Source organism: Pelobates fuscus, chromosome 3, assembly GCF_036172605.1.
Source record: "Pelobates fuscus isolate aPelFus1 chromosome 3, aPelFus1.pri, whole genome shotgun sequence".
NCBI classification, from domain to species: Eukaryota; Metazoa; Chordata; class Amphibia; order Anura; family Pelobatidae; genus Pelobates; species Pelobates fuscus.
The window spans coordinates 66,689,758-66,710,788 of record NC_086319.1 but is presented as its reverse complement, the minus strand read 5'-3'; the positions used below and the strand labels follow the sequence as shown (position 1 = coordinate 66,710,788).

Here is a 21,031-nt window from a genome sequence, read left to right as displayed (position 1 = left end):
ACCTTTTTCCAGCGCTGGGCGGGGAGCTCTCCTCCTCCTCTCCGCCTCCGTTCCTCCCCGTCGGCTGAATGCGCACGCGCGGCAAGAGCTGCGCGCGCATTCAGACGGTCACATAGGAAAGCATTCATAATGCTTTCCTATGGACGCTTGCGTGCTCTCACTGTGATTTTCACAGTGAGAATCACGCAAGCGCCTCTAGCGGCTGTCAGTGAGACAGCCACTAGAGAATTAGGGGGAAGGCTTAACTAATTGATAAACATAGCAGTTTCTCTGAAACTGCTATGTTTATAAAACAATTAGTTAACCCTAGCTGGACCTGGCACCCAGACCACTTCATTAAGCTGAAGTGGTCTGGGTGCCTAGAGTGGTCCTTTAAGGGGATGTCCAGGCACCATAACAACTTCATCTAAATGAAGTACACTCTTACCTCAGGTTCTAGAAAGAAAGTGAGCTACTAGCACCAATCTCAACTTCTCTTCCACCCTCTGACCTCCCCCCCTCCCGTGACATAAGGTTTTTGAAAATCCCAGTTTCAGGAAGCGCGGAGTGCCCAGTTTTATGAAAGTGCAGACACTAATTGGCTGAGAGCGTCAGCTGACTGCTTTCAGCCTATCAGCGGCATTCCTCCCAGACGGCACTCTGCGCTTGCAGAAACTAAAATTTCAGAAGCCTGATGCCGCCTGGGGGAAGTTGAGATCGGCACTAGAGGCTCACTTAGGGGTTAAACCAAATGCTTTAATCACTTAAGGTAAGAGTGCACCTGGGGGAGGCATGATACCATAACACTTCATTTAGGTTAAGATGTTATATGTGCTCTGAGACGCTAACATTTTGGACTTATTCTCTGATTTTCTTTCCCTATTTTGTTTCACAGGGGAATATCTGCTAAGCGCTGATACTGTTTAGTGTTTTTTAAGATGTTATGATGCCTAAACTGTCCCTTTAGGTTGTATAGAGGATTTTCACATTTTCCTCATTTCTACTACAACTTACCCAACGCCATCAGTTTCAGAACAAATTTAACGCACATATCAAACAAATCTAAACATTTAAACTTCATGTTTTGGGTATTTAACATTTCCTGAATTTGGAAACTTTGGAAGCACTTTTGTGTCATGCTATTATGGTGACTTTTTGTGCTAAAACTTGAAGGATTCTCAATCTTATTTTAAGTCTGTCTTTTTCATTTGTTTTCTTTTTGCAGTTCCTGATGATGCACCTCATAACCTGTCCTACAGAAATCTAAACTCTACTTCCATACAGCTGTTTTACTCTCCACCTTCTTCTCCTAATGGGATTATAATATTATACTTAATCACTTGTGTAGGAACTGATGGAAGTTCTAAGCATTTCAGTAGTAGTAGCGGCTCTGTAATTCTTACTGACCTCAGAAAGTATACTGATTACCAGGTCACTGTTAAAGCACGTACATCAGCTGGGACTGGAATGGAATCAAGTAGACCACTTTTTGTAAGAACTGATGAAGATGGTAATTTGTACCTAAAATTCAATACACCTTGCAAGTTGTACACATACCTAGTTGACTAACATTTAAGGCACTGACTACTAATTCCATATTTGAAAACTATAGTCTTACAATGAGATTCTTGTATTCTAACCTGGAAGCAGAGTTAGTTACTAAGGGCCTCAAAGGCGGACCGACCCATCCCCCCAAAAATTAAAAACAAGTTAGCTGAGCTTTTTCAACCCCTAAACAAGAGATTTTAATAAGAGTCCTCTGAATGAGGAGCCAATCAGGAACTTCCGGGCCAAAGTAAAACAATTCCAGTTATAAGTTTGACTTTGAAAAATGTGTTCAATAATAAGAATACCTGTTTTAAACACTTATATTTTATAAATTGAAGCCTTTGCAATTTCGGTGCATAAAGGGGTGTTGTTCATCCGTTGATTCAACAAGGACCACTCAGTCATCCGTGAATTTCTAGAGCAGGTTCCATTTGTGTGTGCACAGATGGCTAACAAGGCCAATCCTGGCACGGAAGGTCCGATGACAGATGGAACAGCAGTCAAGGAGACCATCTCTGACAAGGTTACTGGTAGAAGCTTTTCTAGCTTGCCTCTAGACAGTCCTTCTGGTCTCACATGAGAAAGCACTATGTCATCCGATGTATTGCACTCTGCTCCCAAGAGTCAGAGTTGATGGTCAAATGCTTTGAAGATGACTTTGAAAGTGTCTTTAAATGCCTTCTTTTGATTGCCCCTGGGACCGCTGTCCATGCTGCAACTCGCCATAAAAAAATTATCTTTGGTAGCTGACATATCATCTACATGCCCTCCTAACGTAACCATGACGGCATCACGATGGTAAAAATGCTAGGTAGGTTTGCTTGAGCAAGTATCATAGTGTACGGGATTTTGTCCTGTATCTGTATGTTAAGGATTTTTCTGAGGCTTGTTGTGTGAAAGTGGATCAGCTTCTTGGCATGGGGTTGATACACGGTCCAAGTTTCAGTAGCATAGAGCAGTGTGGGGGAAATGACAACGGCATGTAAACTGCCTAAGGTTGCACTGGCTCTAGCGATCCTTATATTCACCTCAGTCTATGGTGGCGTTATGAGACAAGGTGCTGCCAAGGTAAGTGAATCTGTTCACTACATTCCCCCTCATGTCTGGAAAGAAGCACCTTATCATCATCAGTGCCTATGCTCCAACCACGACCAACCTAGCTAAAGTAAAAGTTAAGTTCCATGAGGAACTTCACCCAGTCATTGCCAATGCTCCAAAGGCCAACAAGCTTATTATCCTTGGAGACTACAACACAAGTAGGCACTGACCACACTGCCTGGGATGGAGTCCTTGGAAAGCATGGATTGGGTTACTGCAACAGCAACGGTCTCCTTTTGTTCCAGACCTGCACAGAGCATGAACTGCTCATCACAAGCACAATATTCCACCTTCATTCCTCCTCATTCATAGATGCACCATCGCTCAATACATTTGCATCTGAACAACTATGTCATTGCCAAAAAGAGAGATAGACAGGATGTCCGGGGGACCAAGGCCATGTGCGGCACTGACTGCTGGACACTCCACTGCCTCATTATTATTAAGCTTAACATCTGTAACCCAAAAGATGTCAACAAGGCAAGAAGGCTCCTAAATGGCTGAACACTGTCAAGCTTAAGAACTTAAGCATCAAACAGTATCTTGTGCATGCATTGAAAGAACACCTGGAATCCACCCTTTATGGCAGAGAAAATGGAGAAAGCTGTTCAGCAACATTAAGAGAGCTGGTCTACAGCACAGACACAGAGATCCTGGGACCCTAAACCAGAAAGCATAAAGACTGTTTTTAATGAAAACTGTGATGAGATTAAGCAGCTATTAGAAGAGGAGCATTTCTTCTATCGAACCTACCTTAGCAACTCAAAGTCCAAAGTCCTGTGACAACTATAACGGTATATCCTTACTCTCTATCACAGGCAAGATATCCCAGGATCCTGAATCATCTAACAGTGCACCTTGACCAGGAATTTCTGCCAGAAAGTCAATGTGGATTCAGTAAAAAGCATCAGGCCATTAACATGGTGTTTGCTGTGATTCAACTGCAAGTGTCAGGACCATAACTCCGACCTGTTCTCACCCTATGTTGACCTGAACAAGCCTTTTAATACAGTTTGGAGAGCTGGCCTGTGGAAGATCATTGCCAAATATAGATGTCCAAGAAAATTCAACCTCATAGTCCAACAGCTCCATGAAGGTATGCAGATATGGGTCCAGGATAATGGAGAGGCATCTGAGCCATTTCTTATTACATATGATGTGAAGCAAGGTTGAGTCCTGGTACCTACACTTTTCAGCATCATGTTTTCTGCTATGCTGACCGACGCTTTCAGAGATGGAGACGTTGGAATTGGCATCAGGTCCCACACTAACGGATACTGTTTGCTGTTGACTGTGACCTCAACGCTGACTCAGAGTTGATATGCAACATCGTGCAGACAAGTTTTCCAATGCCTGCGCGAACTTCGGTCTGTGCATCAGTACAAATAAGACTAAGTTTTGCATCAGCTGGGCCAAGCTAAGCCCTGTGTTAAACTCAAGAACACCATGGACAGCCAGAGACAATATGTAGTGAACGTATAAATAGGTACTCTAAGCGCCATAACTCTTACAGCATATTGTAGTCATTACAGTGCTAGCAGGCTACTAGTGCCCTCCCTGTTTTCAAGTGGTTTGACACAAACTTAATTTCGCACAGATGTCTGTGCCCCAGCCCATTTGCCCTGGGCATTTCCACATTATCAGTGTTGAGTGTGTCAATATTTCACACAGCGCATCAATATCATCCAAATGGACAGAATTGATATTGCCAATAGGTAGGTAAACATTCTACATTAGCAATATGCCAAGAAAGATGCCAGGCTAAGGGCACCTGGGAGACACACAATATGTGTCACACTGCTCAAAAACTTATATAGACAGAACTGGGGGATGATGCCAGGCATGTCCTGCGGTGGTTAAATTGCTTTGAGTGTCCTTTTAGGAATATAACAATATCAGCAAATCTTTATAATATAACTAATTTTATTTTTCATCAAAATAAATTGTGAAGAGCCAAAAAGAAGGTACACATTAAAAAAAGCCATTACTTTGTACTCTATATTATTTGATAAATAAATGAACTTTCAGTGAAAATAAAATTCTAAATAGCTGGCAATAACATAATTTACAGTTGCTAAGAATGGTCTCAAAACTTAACGTACAATAATTATTTTATTTATTTGATAAAGAACTAATTAAGTTGAGATGGTATGCCTGTATGACTATATCACAAAACTCAAAAAGAAAGAAAAATATGGAAAGTAGTTAATTAGAAATAGACGGCCAATATGTTCTTACTCTAACAATATGTATTTTTTTTTAAAGTTTTCCTCTTTTTCTTAAGATTTATGTATTTGTAATATTGATTCAACTACATCATATCTGCTTTTCTGCACTAGGAGTTTATTTGCCATTTTATTTGGATTATTATCAATTCATAAGATTAGCTGAGAGAGTATTTTACAGCAAAAAAAAACTTTGAATAACATCAAACATGAATAGTGAAATTGTAAATGGGTATAACAAATAGCATATTGACCCAAGAAGAAATGACATTTCCGTTTAACCCCTTAAGGACCAAACTTCTGGAATAAAACAGAATCATGACATGTCACACATTTTTTTTTCATTTTTGGGGAGCTACATTCTGAAATCTATCTATCTATCTGTCTGCCTGTCTGTCTGTCTATCTATCTATCTATCTATCTATCGATTCTATCTATTCTATCATTGTATGCCTATCTATTCTAACAGTATTTTACTTTGCACCCCACTTTTTGTAGTACCCGATAGTGCACCAGAAAGAATAAGCTACAGGAATATATCATCAACTGAAATACTGGTTTCCTTTTTGCCCCCATCTACACCAAATGGAATCATAAGCTATTATACAATATATATTAAATGGCTGAATGGGACAACAGAGAGAGAAGTCAACACTACTCAACGTTTTCAAAATATTACAGGTAAATGTTTTGTTTATAAATTATAGAAATGTCCCTCGTGTAGTGGATTTATATATATATATATATATATATATATATATATATATATATATATATATATATATTTTAATAAAATTTGTAATACAGATTAAAAATTGCCTGAAAATTTTACAATCACTCATTATTTATGTTATTTTAATTTCTTATGTTACATGAAGGATTGAAGAAGTATACTAGCTATATTCTCATGGTTTCTGCAAGCACGATTAAAGGAGAAGGAGTATCCAGTGCACCCCACATTATTATTACAGAAGAAGACGGTAAGTGGACATGTATTATTTAAATTATATGGTAAACTAAAATTTCCTTTAATTATATATCCTCTTTGTATAGGTATGTATCTTACTCCTAACTCTATTTGTGTATATTTAATGCAATGAATGGTGAAGGTATATAGTTCTTATTATTAAGTTCTTATTATTATTATTATTATTATTATATTATTTATATAGCACCATCACATTCCGTAGTGCTGTACAATGGGAGTTATATGGTACTAGTTTATTTCCTTTTATTGCATTTAACAAAAATACCAAAATGACACACTGAGATACAAACCATTAAACACTGTGCCATCTAATAAAGGGCTTATTAAAAAAAAAATCTAGGAAGAGTTGGTGGTTAATATAACTCTAGCATAAAATGTTGAAGAAGTGGAGCGCTGAATTATTGATTGGAATGGAAGGGTATACAAATAGGGAACCTAACAACCTATTAGAAAAATATATAATATACAATAGAAGCAGGTTATACCCTTAACCTTTAACTGCAGTCTCTATTACTACAGTAATGTGGATGAACCTATCTTTCCTTGATAGTCAAACACTAATCTGTCACAAATAGCAAAAAATAGAATCAATTATAGATCTTCTGTATTAGATGCAACAGACTCAGTAATAAAGTCCAATTTTGGTCTGTGCAAATTTCTTTATCCCAGGTATTCTCTTCAGTAGCAACACTCCACAATAGAGTTTAATATATGAAAAAAATATATGCAGAGAAAAAAAAAAAAAAAAAATATATACATATATAATTAATGAAACTCTGTATTATTGAAATGCTTAAGAAATAGTCAAAAATGAATTAAAAAATAAAACTTGCTTTATTTAGCTCTTTGCTGAAATCAATTTCTAAAAGTTCAAGTAAAAGGTTTTCATAAATTAATGACAGAAAAAACTTCATTGGCATATGTCTATCGGCTGATTTGCAAAGTGCATGTTAAGGCAGACCTTGTATTGCTCACGGCGTCCCGGATCAGCAGCTTGATGTTGCCTTGCTGGATACAATAGGTAAGTGTGCCCTAGATGCTGGCTTGCAGTGATCAGCCCTCAGTCCTTCCAGACGCGTTTCTCCGACACAGCGGCTTTTTCAATGGATGTGGACTGTCGGGCAGTTGCTGCTTATATAGTAACGTATTTTCATCCAATTTTCACATATCGGTAAGCACACATTATTGGTTGTCTTACATACATTTTACATTTAATATTGTTACATTATCATAATACTGGCATGTGTTTTCAAGTTCTCATTCTTAATCTTTAAGTATTATGTTACAATTATTGTTGCTGTTTGTAACCATAGTAACTCCCGCTGAATATCAGTTTTAAACGTAACTGTCATTTACTCAGATGTTTATTGCATTGATACATTTACGGATGAAAAGTCAATTTTAATAATGTGTAACAGTTCACATTATATTCATACCTATCTAAGAGGGAAGTAATTAAATGGACAAATTGAAAAACGGATTTTGATACAGATAGTACTAATATATATTTCATCTAATACTGCAATCATTTTCATTTGCAGGATAGAGTGCCTAAACTGCTGGTTCAAATTAGTACTGACTGGTACTATGTTAATATAGGACTTTCTCACTATCTTACCACATACATTTCTTAAAGGGACCTTGTCCTCATTTTAATTTTTAATTAGGACATAGTGGGATAGAATGTTTTACCATATATATTTATTAAAGGGACCTTGTCTTCTTTTTGATGTTTAATTGGGACATTATAAGATAGGAATAAGCTGTCTCAATGGCAGTATTAAAACCTAGACATGAATGCAAAAAATGTCCTACATAATTAGGCAGAGTGAGACTCTCAATATCGATAGTTGTGGATTTGAAATTCCTAAACTAGATAGTGGTGGCGTAAATGTATAAAAAATATAAAATAAAAATAAATGGGATATAAAGAAAAATACATATACGAATAAAAATACCAATAAAGATAAAAATAGAAATAAATAAAAGAATAATAACTAAAAAATAAATAGAAGTAATAATAAAAATAAAAATAAAGATAAAAATAAAAAGAAATAAAAATAAAGATTAATAAAGATAAAAATAAGAATAAAATAAAGGATAAAAATATGGATATAATACCGCCCACATTGGAGGGACCTATCCTACTCATTTACTTAATTGCGATTTTTTCTTGTTATTGTGAAATATTTTGAAATCTTTTAGATTCTTATTAAAGGAGCTTCCTAGTTAATTTTATAGCATTCTTCTATTTCTCAAATTAGTGTTATATACGAATTATTGGCTTGTTTTAAGATGATTCAACCTAGAAAGTGGCATAGTTCGAATTCTGCATTCAGACCATTTGGTTGCAATGTATTTAAAGTATATATCCATTTCATTTCTTGTATTCCCAACTGCTTTATATGGTCTCCACCTCTCCAATGTTTTTTTACTCTACATATGGCTTTAAAATTCAGGAGACTCATATCTGCTCCGTGGTACTCTGCAAAATGGGCCGATACCGTATGTTGCATATACTTCTTCTTAATATTAAGCATATGCTCTCTTATTCTAATGTACAGTTGTCTTTTCGTCCTACCCACGTACTGGAGTCCACATGGGCATTCCAGTACGTAGATAACATGTGTACTTTGGCACGTAATAAAGTCCCGAATTCTAAATACTTCGTTATCATCTTTGGACTTTCTTTTTGTAATTTCATGTACTCCTTTCATTGAGGTATTTTTACTGGTCTTGCAGGTAATGCACTCATTGCAATAAAAGAAGCCTTTCTTTTTAGTCCCTTCTTTTTTGTTCATTTTTAGATGTTGATTTGTTAGTTTATTTTTAATATTCTTGGCTCCCCTGAAAATTACCCTCGGTTTGTCTGGTATAATACTAGTCAATAGTTTATCCTTTTCCAACAAGTGCCAATGTTTTCTTAGGATTTTTCTGAGTTTTACATTCTCCTTGTTGTAATCCAAAATAATAGGTGGGAACAGATTGGATTGTTGTGATGTTGTCTTGATGTCTTTTTCTTTTTCCTTTAGGAGGCTATTACGGTCTAGATTCTTCACTTTTATTAGTGCATCTTCCACTTCCTTAGAATCATAATTCTTCGTCAGAAATTTATGCTTTATTTTTTCCGCCTGTTCTATGTACACTTCTTGATCTGTGCAATTTCGTCTTACCCTTCTAAATTCATTGTATGGTACATTCTTTAACCATGCTGGAAAATGACAGCTCTCTTTCAAGATAAAACTGTTGACATCAACTTCTTTGAAGTGTGTCTTAGTTCTTATGGTGCCTGAATCTATATAGATGGTGAGATCTAGAAAATCTACGGCCGTAGTACTATGGACTGTATTGAGTATTACTCCCCAGCTGTTGTTGTTGGTGTATTCAAGGAACTTGTGCAGTTCTTCTGTACTCCCTTCCCATATAAAGAAGATATCGTCTATATATCTTCTGTAACTGTGGATGTTATTATTCCATGGGTGGGTATTCCAGATATGATTTTCTTCCCATTCACCCATGAAAATGTTGGCGAAACTGGGAGCAAATTTCGTCCCCATTGCAGTCCCTCTTTTTTGGAGATAAAATTGACCTTCAAAAAGGAAATAATTGTTCTTAAGGATAAACTCGATACCCTCGATGATGAAGTCAATTTGTGATTCTTCCAGGTCTTCAGTCTTACTCAGTGTGTTCTTTACCGAGTTGCAACCTAATTTGTGCTCGATAATAGTGTACAGTGATGTCACATCCATAGATACCAGAACAAAATTATCCCTCCATACCACGGAGGCCAATTCACGAATCATTTGTGTTGTGTCCTTTAGATGTGATTTTACCCTGAATACATATGGTTGTAAGAAAAAATCGATATATTGAGACAAGTTAGAGGTAATGGAGTTAATGCCGGAGATGATAGGTCTGCCTGGTGGTGCTCTCAGATTCTTATGAATTTTCGGCAGAAAATAGAATGTCGGTGTTCTAGGGAAATTTATGTTCAGGAATCTATATTCTGACTCCTTTAAAATTCCTGTCTCTCTAGCTTTCACAAGCATGTCCTTCAGTGTTATTTGTATGTTCTCCAATGGATCCTTGGATAGTTTTTCATAAGTTTCCTCATCTCCCAACAGTCTATCTGCTTCATTCAGGTAATATTCTTTCGTCATAATCACAATTCCTCCACCCTTGTCTGCCGGTTTAATGCATATTTCCGTGTTTTTTGATAGATTCTCCAGCGCTTCCGTTTCTTTCTTAGTGAGATTATTTCTTTGATAATTATTTTTCTTCATTTTTCTTATGTCTTCTGTGACAAGTTCCTCAAACATCTCCATCCCGGCTGAGACTTGATTATAGGGATAAAAAAGGGAAGTAGGTCTCAATTGACTGTGTTGAAATGCATCCACGGGTTCTTCCTTTCTGGGTATATCTTGAGTTTGCATAAAATGTTTCTTAATGCTAACTTTTCTAATGAACCTTTTTATATCAATGGTAGTATTAAATTTGTCCACGTGTACTGTTGGGGCAAATTTTAGGCCTTTATTTAGAGCCGTAACATGTGAGGGCGATAATGTGATTCCTGCAAGGTTGAAGATGCCTATTGGTTGTTCTTCTTGTTTCTTTTTATGTTTGTTTCTTGCTCTTCTGCCTCCTCTATCTCTTCTAGGCTTGACTCCTTTCGTTTGTTCCGTTTCGGTGTTACCGGATGGAACCATGACGTAATTTCTCTTGTGTTCTTGCCTAAAAAAACCTCCTCTCTTGAGGGATTATGAATCTCTGCCTGAATCGTCACAGTATTGCTTATTTTGGGTACAGTGTTGGTGTCTTCTTGTCTTGTTGTCTCTGACATCCTGTCTATAACAGTATCCTCTTGTCTCAATTCTTTCCTTTTCTCTTTGTTTAAATGTATCATCTTCTCATATGGCCTTCCTCCTGTCTTGCTCAATGCCCTACGATTTGCATTTTCTTTATTTTGTATATCTGGTCTCTTCATTCCTCTATAGTCTATAGATTTTGTCGGTCTTACGGGATGGTCTTCTTTCGTGCTCATATTGGGATTCCTCCATTTCTCATTCATCCTTCTGTCTCTATCCAATGGTATCAAATTAGGATTTCTCTCTCTGTGATGTTCTTGCGGTAGTCTGCTGTGATTGAAATTGCGGCTATTTTCCTGTTTCCAATTCCATTGGTTAGCTTGGTGTTTGTTCTTAGGTTGATCATATGCGCCTTTTTCTTTCTGGTGATTGGTGTAGTTGTATTGCACATTATATTTCTTCTGAAAGTTTCTTACTCTATCATTTTTGTAATCTTCCATATCCCGTACAAACTTCTTCTTCTTAATTTTCTTGATGTCTTCCTCTAGTCTATCGACACTGTCTGATATCTTCGTTATCTTTTCGTGTGAGTATTTGTCTTCCAATAGAGGTTCCAAAATGCGCTGAATTTCTTTAATTTCGTGATCTAATTCTATGAGTTGTCTCTTCCGGCATTCTATAATAATGTCTATAAAGACAAAGGAGCAATCTTCCATTGCCTCGTACCATCTCTCCTTTAGCTCAAAATCTTCTATTGAGAATGCGGGCTCTTTAAATAATCTCAGCCCTCTTGGGGTGATGTTGTCAATAATATACTGTTGTAATGTAGCTATCTCCCATTTAATTTTCAGCTCTTGTTTTAATAGTCTTTCTAATTTTAGAAAGAGAAAATTCTTATTGTATTTGGCTGTATAGTCTCTAAGGATATCTGTTCCGAAACATTTGGTTGCGTTGGTAGCTACTCTATGTCTTAATGCATTAATATCCATGCTAATAAAAAAAAAAAAAAAAAAAAAAAAAAAAAAAGGCACACAACAGTGGTTATGGTACAGCAGCTCGACACTAGTTAGGTTTAGAAAAATTGTTGTACAAAATGTTGAAGAAGTGGAGCGCTGAATTATTGATTGGAATGGAAGGGTATACAAATAGGGAACCTAACAACCTATTAGAAAAATATATAATATACAATAGAAGCAGGTTATACCCTTAACCTTTAACTGCAGTCTCTATTACTACAGTAATGTGGATGAACCTATCTTTCCTTGATAGTCAAACACTAATCTGTCACAAATAGCAAAAAATAGAATCAATTATAGATCTTCTGTATTAGATGCAACAGACTCAGTAATAAAGTCCAATTTTGGTCTGTGCAAATTTCTTTATCCCAGGTATTCTCTTCAGTAGCAACACTCCACAATAGAGTTTAATATATGAAAAAAATATATGCAGAGAAAAAAAAAAAAAAAAATATATACATATATAATTAATGAAACTCTGTATTATTGAAATGCTTAAGAAATAGTCAAAAATGAATTAAAAAATAAAACTTGCTTTATTTAGCTCTTTGCTGAAATCAATTTCTAAAAGTTCAAGTAAAAGGTTTTCATAAATTAATGACAGAAAAAACTTCATTGGCATATGTCTATCGGCTGATTTGCAAAGTGCATGTTAAGGCAGACCTTGTATTGCTCACGGCGTCCCGGATCAGCAGCTTGATGTTGCCTTGCTGGATACAATAGGTAAGTGTGCCCTAGATGCTGGCTTGCAGTGATCAGCCCTCAGTCCTTCCAGACGCGTTTCTCCGGCACAGCGGCTTTTTCAATGGATGTGGACTGTCGGGCAGTTGCTGCTTATATAGTAACGTATTTTCATCCAATTTTCACATATCGGTAAGCACACATTATTGGTTGTCTTACATACATTTTACATTTAATATTGTTACATTATCATAATACTGGCATGTGTTTTCAAGTTCTCATTCTTAATCTTTAAGTATTATGTTACAATTATTGTTGCTGTTTGTAACCATAGTAACTCCCGCTGAATATCAGTTTTAAACGTAACTGTCATTTACTCAGATGTTTATTGCATTGATACATTTACGGATGAAAAGTCAATTTTAATAATGTGTAACAGTTCACATTATATTCATACCTATCTAAGAGGGAAGTAATTAAATGGACAAATTGAAAAACGGATTTTGATACAGATAGTACTAATATATATTTCATCTAATACTGCAATCATTTTCATTTGCAGGATAGAGTGCCTAAACTGCTGGTTCAAATTAGTACTGACTGGTACTATGTTAATATAGGACTTTCTCACTATCTTACCACATACATTTCTTAAAGGGACCTTGTCCTCATTTTAATTTTTAATTAGGACATAGTGGGATAGAATGTTTTACCATATATATTTATTAAAGGGACCTTGTCTTCTTTTTGATGTTTAATTGGGACATTATAAGATAGGAATAAGCTGTCTCAATGGCAGTATTAAAACCTAGACATGAATGCAAAAAATGTCCTACATAATTAGGCAGAGTGAGACTCTCAATATCGATAGTTGTGGATTTGAAATTCCTAAACTAGATAGTGGTGGCGTAAATGTATAAAAAATATAAAATAAAAATAAATGGGATATAAAGAAAAATACATATACGAATAAAAATACCAATAAAGATAAAAATAGAAATAAATAAAAGAATAATAACTAAAAAATAAATAGAAGTAATAATAAAAATAAAAATAAAGATAAAAATAAAAAGAAATAAAAATAAAGATTAATAAAGATAAAAATAAGAATAAAATAAAGGATAAAAATATGGATATAATACCGCCCACATTGGAGGGACCTATCCTACTCATTTACTTAATTGCGATTTTTTCTTGTTATTGTGAAATATTTTGAAATCTTTTAGATTCTTATTAAAGGAGCTTCCTAGTTAATTTTATAGCATTCTTCTATTTCTCAAATTAGTGTTATATACGAATTATTGGCTTGTTTTAAGATGATTCAACCTAGAAAGTGGCATAGTTCGAATTCTGCATTCAGACCATTTGGTTGCAATGTATTTAAAGTATATATCCATTTCATTTCTTGTATTCCCAACTGCTTTATATGGTCTCCACCTCTCCAATGTTTTTTTACTCTACATATGGCTTTAAAATTCAGGAGACTCATATCTGCTCCGTGGTACTCTGCAAAATGGGCCGATACCGTATGTTGCATATACTTCTTCTTAATATTAAGCATATGCTCTCTTATTCTAATGTACAGTTGTCTTTTCGTCCTACCCACGTACTGGAGTCCACATGGGCATTCCAGTACGTAGATAACATGTGTACTTTGGCACGTAATAAAGTCCCGAATTCTAAATACTTCGTTATCATCTTTGGACTTTCTTTTTGTAATTTCATGTACTCCTTTCATTGAGGTATTTTTACTGGTCTTGCAGGTAATGCACTCATTGCAATAAAAGAAGCCTTTCTTTTTAGTCCCTTCTTTTTTGTTCATTTTTAGATGTTGATTTGTTAGTTTATTTTTAATATTCTTGGCTCCCCTGAAAATTACCCTCGGTTTGTCTGGTATAATACTAGTCAATAGTTTATCCTTTTCCAACAAGTGCCAATGTTTTCTTAGGATTTTTCTGAGTTTTACATTCTCCTTGTTGTAATCCAAAATAATAGGTGGGAACAGATTGGATTGTTGTGATGTTGTCTTGATGTCTTTTTCTTTTTCCTTTAGGAGGCTATTACGGTCTAGATTCTTCACTTTTATTAGTGCATCTTCCACTTCCTTAGAATCATAATTCTTCGTCAGAAATGTATGCTTTATTTTTTCCGCCTGTTCTATGTACACTTCTTGATCTGTGCAATTTCGTCTTACCCTTCTAAATTCATTGTATGGTACATTCTTTAACCATGCTGGAAAATGACAGCTCTCTTTCAAGATAAAACTGTTGACATCAACTTCTTTGAAGTGTGTCTTAGTTCTTATGGTGCCTGAATCTATATAGATGGTGAGATCTAGAAAATCTACGGCCGTAGTACTATGGACTGTATTGAGTATTACTCCCCAGCTGTTGTTGTTGGTGTATTCAAGGAACTTGTGCAGTTCTTCTGTACTCCCTTCCCATATAAAGAAGATATCGTCTATATATCTTCTGTAACTGTGGATGTTATTATTCCATGGGTGGGTATTCCAGATATGATTTTCTTCCCATTCACCCATGAAAATGTTGGCGAAACTGGGAGCAAATTTCGTCCCCATTGCAGTCCCTCTTTTTTGGAGATAAAATTGACCTTCAAAAAGGAAATAATTGTTCTTAAGGATAAACTCGATACCCTCGATGATGAAGTCAATTTGTGATTCTTCCAGGTCTTCAGTCTTACTCAGTGTGTTCTTTACCGAGTTGCAACCTAATTTGTGCTCGATAATAGTGTACAGTGATGTCACATCCATAGATACCAGAACAAAATTATCCCTCCATACCACGGAGGCCAATTCACGAATCATTTGTGTTGTGTCCTTTAGATGTGATTTTACCCTGAATACATATGGTTGTAAGAAAAAATCGATATATTGAGACAAGTTAGAGGTAATGGAGTTAATGCCGGAGATGATAGGTCTGCCTGGTGGTGCTCTCAGATTCTTATGAATTTTCGGCAGAAAATAGAATGTCGGTGTTCTAGGGAAATTTATGTTCAGGAATCTATATTCTGACTCCTTTAAAATTCCTGTCTCTCTAGCTTTCACAAGCATGTCCTTCAGTGTTATTTGTATGTTCTCCAATGGATCCTTGGATAGTTTTTCATAAGTTTCCTCATCTCCCAACAGTCTATCTGCTTCATTCAGGTAATATTCTTTCGTCATAATCACAATTCCTCCACCCTTGTCTGCCGGTTTAATGCATATTTCCGTGTTTTTTGATAGATTCTCCAGCGCTTCCGTTTCTTTCTTAGTGAGATTATTTCTTTGATAATTATTTTTCTTCATTTTTCTTATGTCTTCTGTGACAAGTTCCTCAAACATCTCCATCCCGGCTGAGACTTGATTATAGGGATAAAAAAGGGAAGTAGGTCTCAATTGACTGTGTTGAAATGCATCCACGGGTTCTTCCTTTCTGGGTATATCTTGAGTTTGCATAAAATGTTTGGTAAAACATTCTATCCCACTATGTCCTAATTAAAAATTAAAATGAGGACAAGGTCCCTTTAAGAAATGTATGTGGTAAGATAGTGAGAAAGTCCTATATTAACATAGTACCAGTCAGTACTAATTTGAACCAGCAGTTTAGGCACTCTATCCTGCAAATGAAAATGATTGCAGTATTAGATGAAATATATATTAGTACTATCTGTATCAAAATCCGTTTTTCAATTTGTCCATTTAATTACTTCCCTCTTAGATAGGTATGAATATAATGTGAACTGTTACACATTATTAAAATTGACTTTTCATCCGTAAATGTATCAATGCAATAAACATCTGAGTAAATGACAGTTACGTTTAAAACTGATATTCAGCGGGAGTTACTATGGTTACAAACAGCAACAATAATTGTAACATAATACTTAAAGATTAAGAATGAGAACTTGAAAACACATGCCAGTATTATGATAATGTAACAATATTAAATGTAAAATGTATGTAAGACAACCAATAATGTGTGCTTACCGATATGTGAAAATTGGATGAAAATACGTTACTATATAAGCAGCAACTGCCCGACAGTCCACATCCATTGAAAAAGCCGCTGTGCCGGAGAAACGCGTCTGGAAGGACTGAGGGCTGATCACTGCAAGCCAGCATCTAGGGCACACTTACCTATTGTATCCAGCAAGGCAACATCAAGCTGCTGATCCGGGACGCCGTGAGCAATACAAGGTCTGCCTTAACATGCACTTTGCAAATCAGCCGATAGACATATGCCAATGAAGTTTTTTCTGTCATTAATTTATGAAAACCTTTTACTTGAACTTTTAGAAATTGATTTCAGCAAAGAGCTAAATAAAGCAAGTTTTATTTTTTAATTCATTTTTGACTATTTCTTAAGCATTTCAATAATACAGAGTTTCATTAATTATATATGTATATATTTTTTTTTTTTTTTTTTCTCTGCATATATTTTTTTCATATATTAAACTCTATTGTGGAGTGTTGCTACTGAAGAGAATACCTGGGATAAAGAAATTTGCACAGACCAAAATTGGACTTTATTACTGAGTCTGTTGCATCTAATACAGAAGATCTATAATTGATTCTATTTTTTGCTATTTGTGACAGATTAGTGTTTGACTATCAAGGAAAGATAGGTTCATCCACATTACTGTAGTAATAGAGACTGCAGTTAAAGGTTAAGGGTATAACCTGCTTCTATTGTATATAACTCTAGCATAACCTTTCATATAGGATTCTCAATTTCCTTTACCACGCTGATTTGCTCACCTAGTCAGAAAACTGGGAAAGGGTCCACCTCAGGCCCAAATATTTGGACTTAAAATAAAAAAAATAATAATTTAAAGAGAATTTGCTGATTAATTTTCAACAATGTATTATGACAGTGGAGCGCTGAAATGCACTCTAATAAAGCAAATGCATTGGGATTTGTGTAATTTGGCAGCACAAATAAGCTAAGGGACTCATGTTTCCCCGTCTATTTCTCTGTTTTTTTTTTGGGGGGGGGGGGGGTTTGGGGTGGGGAGTGATGTAAATTACATAACAGGCATGCATGAAGCAACCGCACAAACAATGCAAGCTACTGGTGGCTTACACTCATACTGTTTACTTGCAATTAAGTTTTATTGAAAGTCTTTAATTATAACTTTCAAAAAAATAACATAAAGATAAAATCAACAAGCATAATATCTATAGCATCAATTGTTAACAACAACAAAAAAAAGAGGTTGGTTCCCATCATGGGATTGGGAGATTTAGAAAGCATATATTGGTAAGTGGACGGTGCAGAAGAAGCATTGCCAAAAAAAAAGTCCAGCCAGTTAGAAAAAAAAACAAAATACAACAAACAAATTAAAAGTAAAAATCCAAGCTGATTTTGGCTTTTGAAAAACTGCCATCAGTTACTAGCCCTGTGTATTTTATTTCTTTTATATATCATTTAAGTAATGATTTATTTTTTGCAAACAACTATTGCACAAAGGTCTGTATGACTTTGTAATGACTGATCTATTCCCCATATGTACCCTTTTCTCTTTTAATAATTGTGGTGTCAGAGTGTGTTATAAGTTGTGCAGCGTGGGACAATTTAAGCCCTGCGTAGAATCCAATATTTTTATGATCTCTCAATGTTCTGCTCAGCAGGAATTTTCCCACCTCTTGAAGCTTGTTGTAATCATTTCCAGCATTTTCTATTCTCCCAACAGAGTAGTGCAAAAAAAAAAGAAAAATAGTTTAGTTTTACATGCGTTCACACCTATAAAGTAGATTTTACTGTAATTGGAACAAAACAATATTACAACTCAGAATTGAAGTAATATATTAAGAACATTGCCGTGGCATGCCTACTGATCTGTTTTCTCATGGAATTGCTCTTTCCATTGAATCATAGAAACAGATGTGCTTACTCCACCATGAAAAATTGTCCTCCTTTCTTGGCCAAAAAACATGAAGCAGAATTATTGCAGTTGATAGAGTTGAAATACCTGTTCCTTTGTCTCGGTCGACTATTAACAGTTACAATGAAATGTTTGTTGTAGTCAGATATTTTAGCTGGTTTATAATAAAATTTATGTTTGTATTTACAGCTCCGTCATCTCCCCCACTCTCCCTCTACGTAACACAGTCATCTAGTATGATTGTGAAGTTGTCATGGAAACAACCTCTTGAGCCAAATGGAAATATTCTTTTCTACACAGTTTACATCTGGTAAGCTACATTCTTTAACTGATTCACTGTGTTTGATAACTCTCAAAGTGTTAAAGAAAGGGTTACTGAAAACAAAATCAAAAGAAAAACACAAAAAACAAAACAAAAACATTTTGATGTGCATCAAAGTCAGCTTACAATTCCAGCAGTTGTTGCCCACCTACATTCTTGCATAACACCACTTTACGAATTGGAGTGTTGAGTGACTTCTGTGCTACCAGGTTACTTTAAAAAAAGTTTATACTGTAAAAGCTGATTTGAGGTGAAAGTTCAATAAGTTAAACCAAAAAGCAGTTCATGACTCCAAGAAGCGTGTTTGATTCCTTGAGGCTCTGATTCAGCCATCTTTTCTTATGAGGTGGCTAAAATGGTTGCTAATTTGGACAACAGTAACGTCTTTCAGTCGTGTGCTGATTTCAATAAATCAGGGAGTGTACACTGAAGCACTTTGAGTCACCATAAAGTTGCTGTTAAAATTGTCTATTTTCTTTGTGTAACTAGCTGGATACATATCTTAGGATTTCTTTCATAATAAATGGAACTTTTAACCCCTTAAGGACACATGCCATGTGTGACATGTCATGAGTCCCTTTTATTCCAGAAGTTCGGTCCTAAAGGGGTTAAACAATAATGTTTTGGATTTTTTTGAAAGAAAAAAAATTAACTATGTAGATATGCTCAGGTAGAATAAGAATACATGGATCAAGGGCCATTTTGTGTCTAAGTTATCATTTTGGGGCTCTTTACGATGTTTATAATGTAAATGTAAAGAATTTTAAACTGTCATTTATTCATCCATTATTACTTTTCGAGTACATATATTTTATATATTATAATTTATTATTTTGCATCTCTTTTCTGGTACTACAAAGAACGTGTACAAACAAATTAGCACATACAAACAAACAGCAATTCTATAACATACAATAGATGCAAAAGAGCCATGAAAAATACATTGCTGTTAGTTACGTGCAATTAATTGTATTGATGGTAAAAGCAAATTGCCAAAATGCCATAAAAATAAAAACAATTATGTCTGTAAGCAGGCATAACATCAGCACAGTGTAAGTAAAGATTCCTGGCTAAAACCTAGCTTCTATATTTCAAAAATAATTTGCATGATTCTATCATAACTTGCAGACATGTCCAGACACATGCTTGCAGCCCTTCCTAACAAGTTCCGTTTCCTGGATTCTATTTAGCAGCACTGCTAATTGCAGGCTGGGTTGACAATTTAAAGTCCCTTACCACAAGATAAAGGGAGTTACCAAAGTCCTTGGCCAATTAGATCAGGCTTTATTTGTTCAACTACTTTAAATTAAAACATATACATTGGCTCTGAACTTTAGTTCCCAGACCATACATCACAAAATAATTAAAAGGAAAGGCATAAGATAAAGAAAATGTGACCTTTGCACATAGGTGAGAACGATCTGTCTGGCAACTAGCAGCGGGCCCAGGATAATAAGTCCAGTTTCAGCCGATGCCCTGTTTCACCAGCAAAGGGCGACAGCCCAAAGACTCTGTGATGCGGGAGTCAAGTATGGAGTCCCCCCAGCCCCAGGCCGGTAATTAGGGTTTCATCATGGGTCCATGGACTCGGATGCTCTGGGTTGAGCCCAAGTCCTTCCTAGTGAAAAATTGGCTGAGGCTCCTGGTGGGCTGCCGCCATTCGCAGCGTTGGGTCTTCTGCTTTAGTGGACGATGCAAAGGGAGTTTATCCCTGCTGGCCCTCAGCCCAGGTAGGCCAGAGTTATGAGACACAGGTGCTTGTGGTGAAGCTGCACCCATGGGGGGCCTGCTCGCCTCCCGCTTCTTCTCTCTGTGCTCATAGATCCGATCGGGCTTCAGTGCTGCTACAAGTCGTGCTTCTAATTTTGCCCAGAAGTTTTCAAAGTGCTCAGTTATGCGATCTAGCATGTGCTCTGCTGCACCTTGCTGTGTCTTCAGTAATTTAACTGTGACAGCCCTTGCTCTGGGGACGGTTGCATGTCTGCCATTGTGAGTGGGTCTGCTGCAGTCAAGACAGGCATTGGAGCAGTTGCTTGAGACAGAGGCTCAGTGAGTAATCCAGTGTGGACCGGGATACCCCCCAACGGTCCAAGGGAGGAGGGGGAGACAGCTGAGTGTGTCAGATTGTAAGCCAAAGAACTAGGAGAGCGGCCGCCTCTCCACAGCTTGATCTCGTGTAGGCCGCAAGCCTCGGTTTAGGTGATCCATTGTGTAAGAAACTTGTGTGAGGTGTAATTTGTTTACTGAGGCCCCCACAGTAGGAATGCTACCAGCAGCAAGCAAGAAAAACGAGCGGCTTGGGTTTAAACCCAGAATTTCAGAACCAGATGCAGGAGCTCACAGGAGCACGTCTGGTCCGCTCGGCAGTCCAGTCAAGCGCCGCCATATTGTATTTTCAGTCAGTTTAGCATACATAAACTTTAGCATGTAACTTTAATGAAAGTCCTATTAACAACAACTTATTTGGTAGTTCAGTGGCACAAGTA

The 21,031-nt window shown here is 36.3% G+C and overlaps 1 protein-coding gene across 1 annotated transcript in view; it reads left to right on the top strand.

Annotated features, from left to right (window-relative positions):
- Window positions 1-21,031, top strand: part of PTPRQ (protein tyrosine phosphatase receptor type Q) — a 239,119-nt gene that overhangs the window by 93,437 nt on the left and 124,651 nt on the right. Inside the window, exons 17-20 of the mRNA XM_063447145.1 lie at window positions 1,205-1,489; window positions 5,349-5,531; window positions 5,729-5,830; window positions 18,413-18,533. Of these exons, the coding sequence (XP_063303215.1) occupies window positions 1,205-1,489; window positions 5,349-5,531; window positions 5,729-5,830; window positions 18,413-18,533 (691 nt within the window). The remainder of the gene's footprint in view (window positions 1-1,204; window positions 1,490-5,348; window positions 5,532-5,728; window positions 5,831-18,412; window positions 18,534-21,031) is intronic.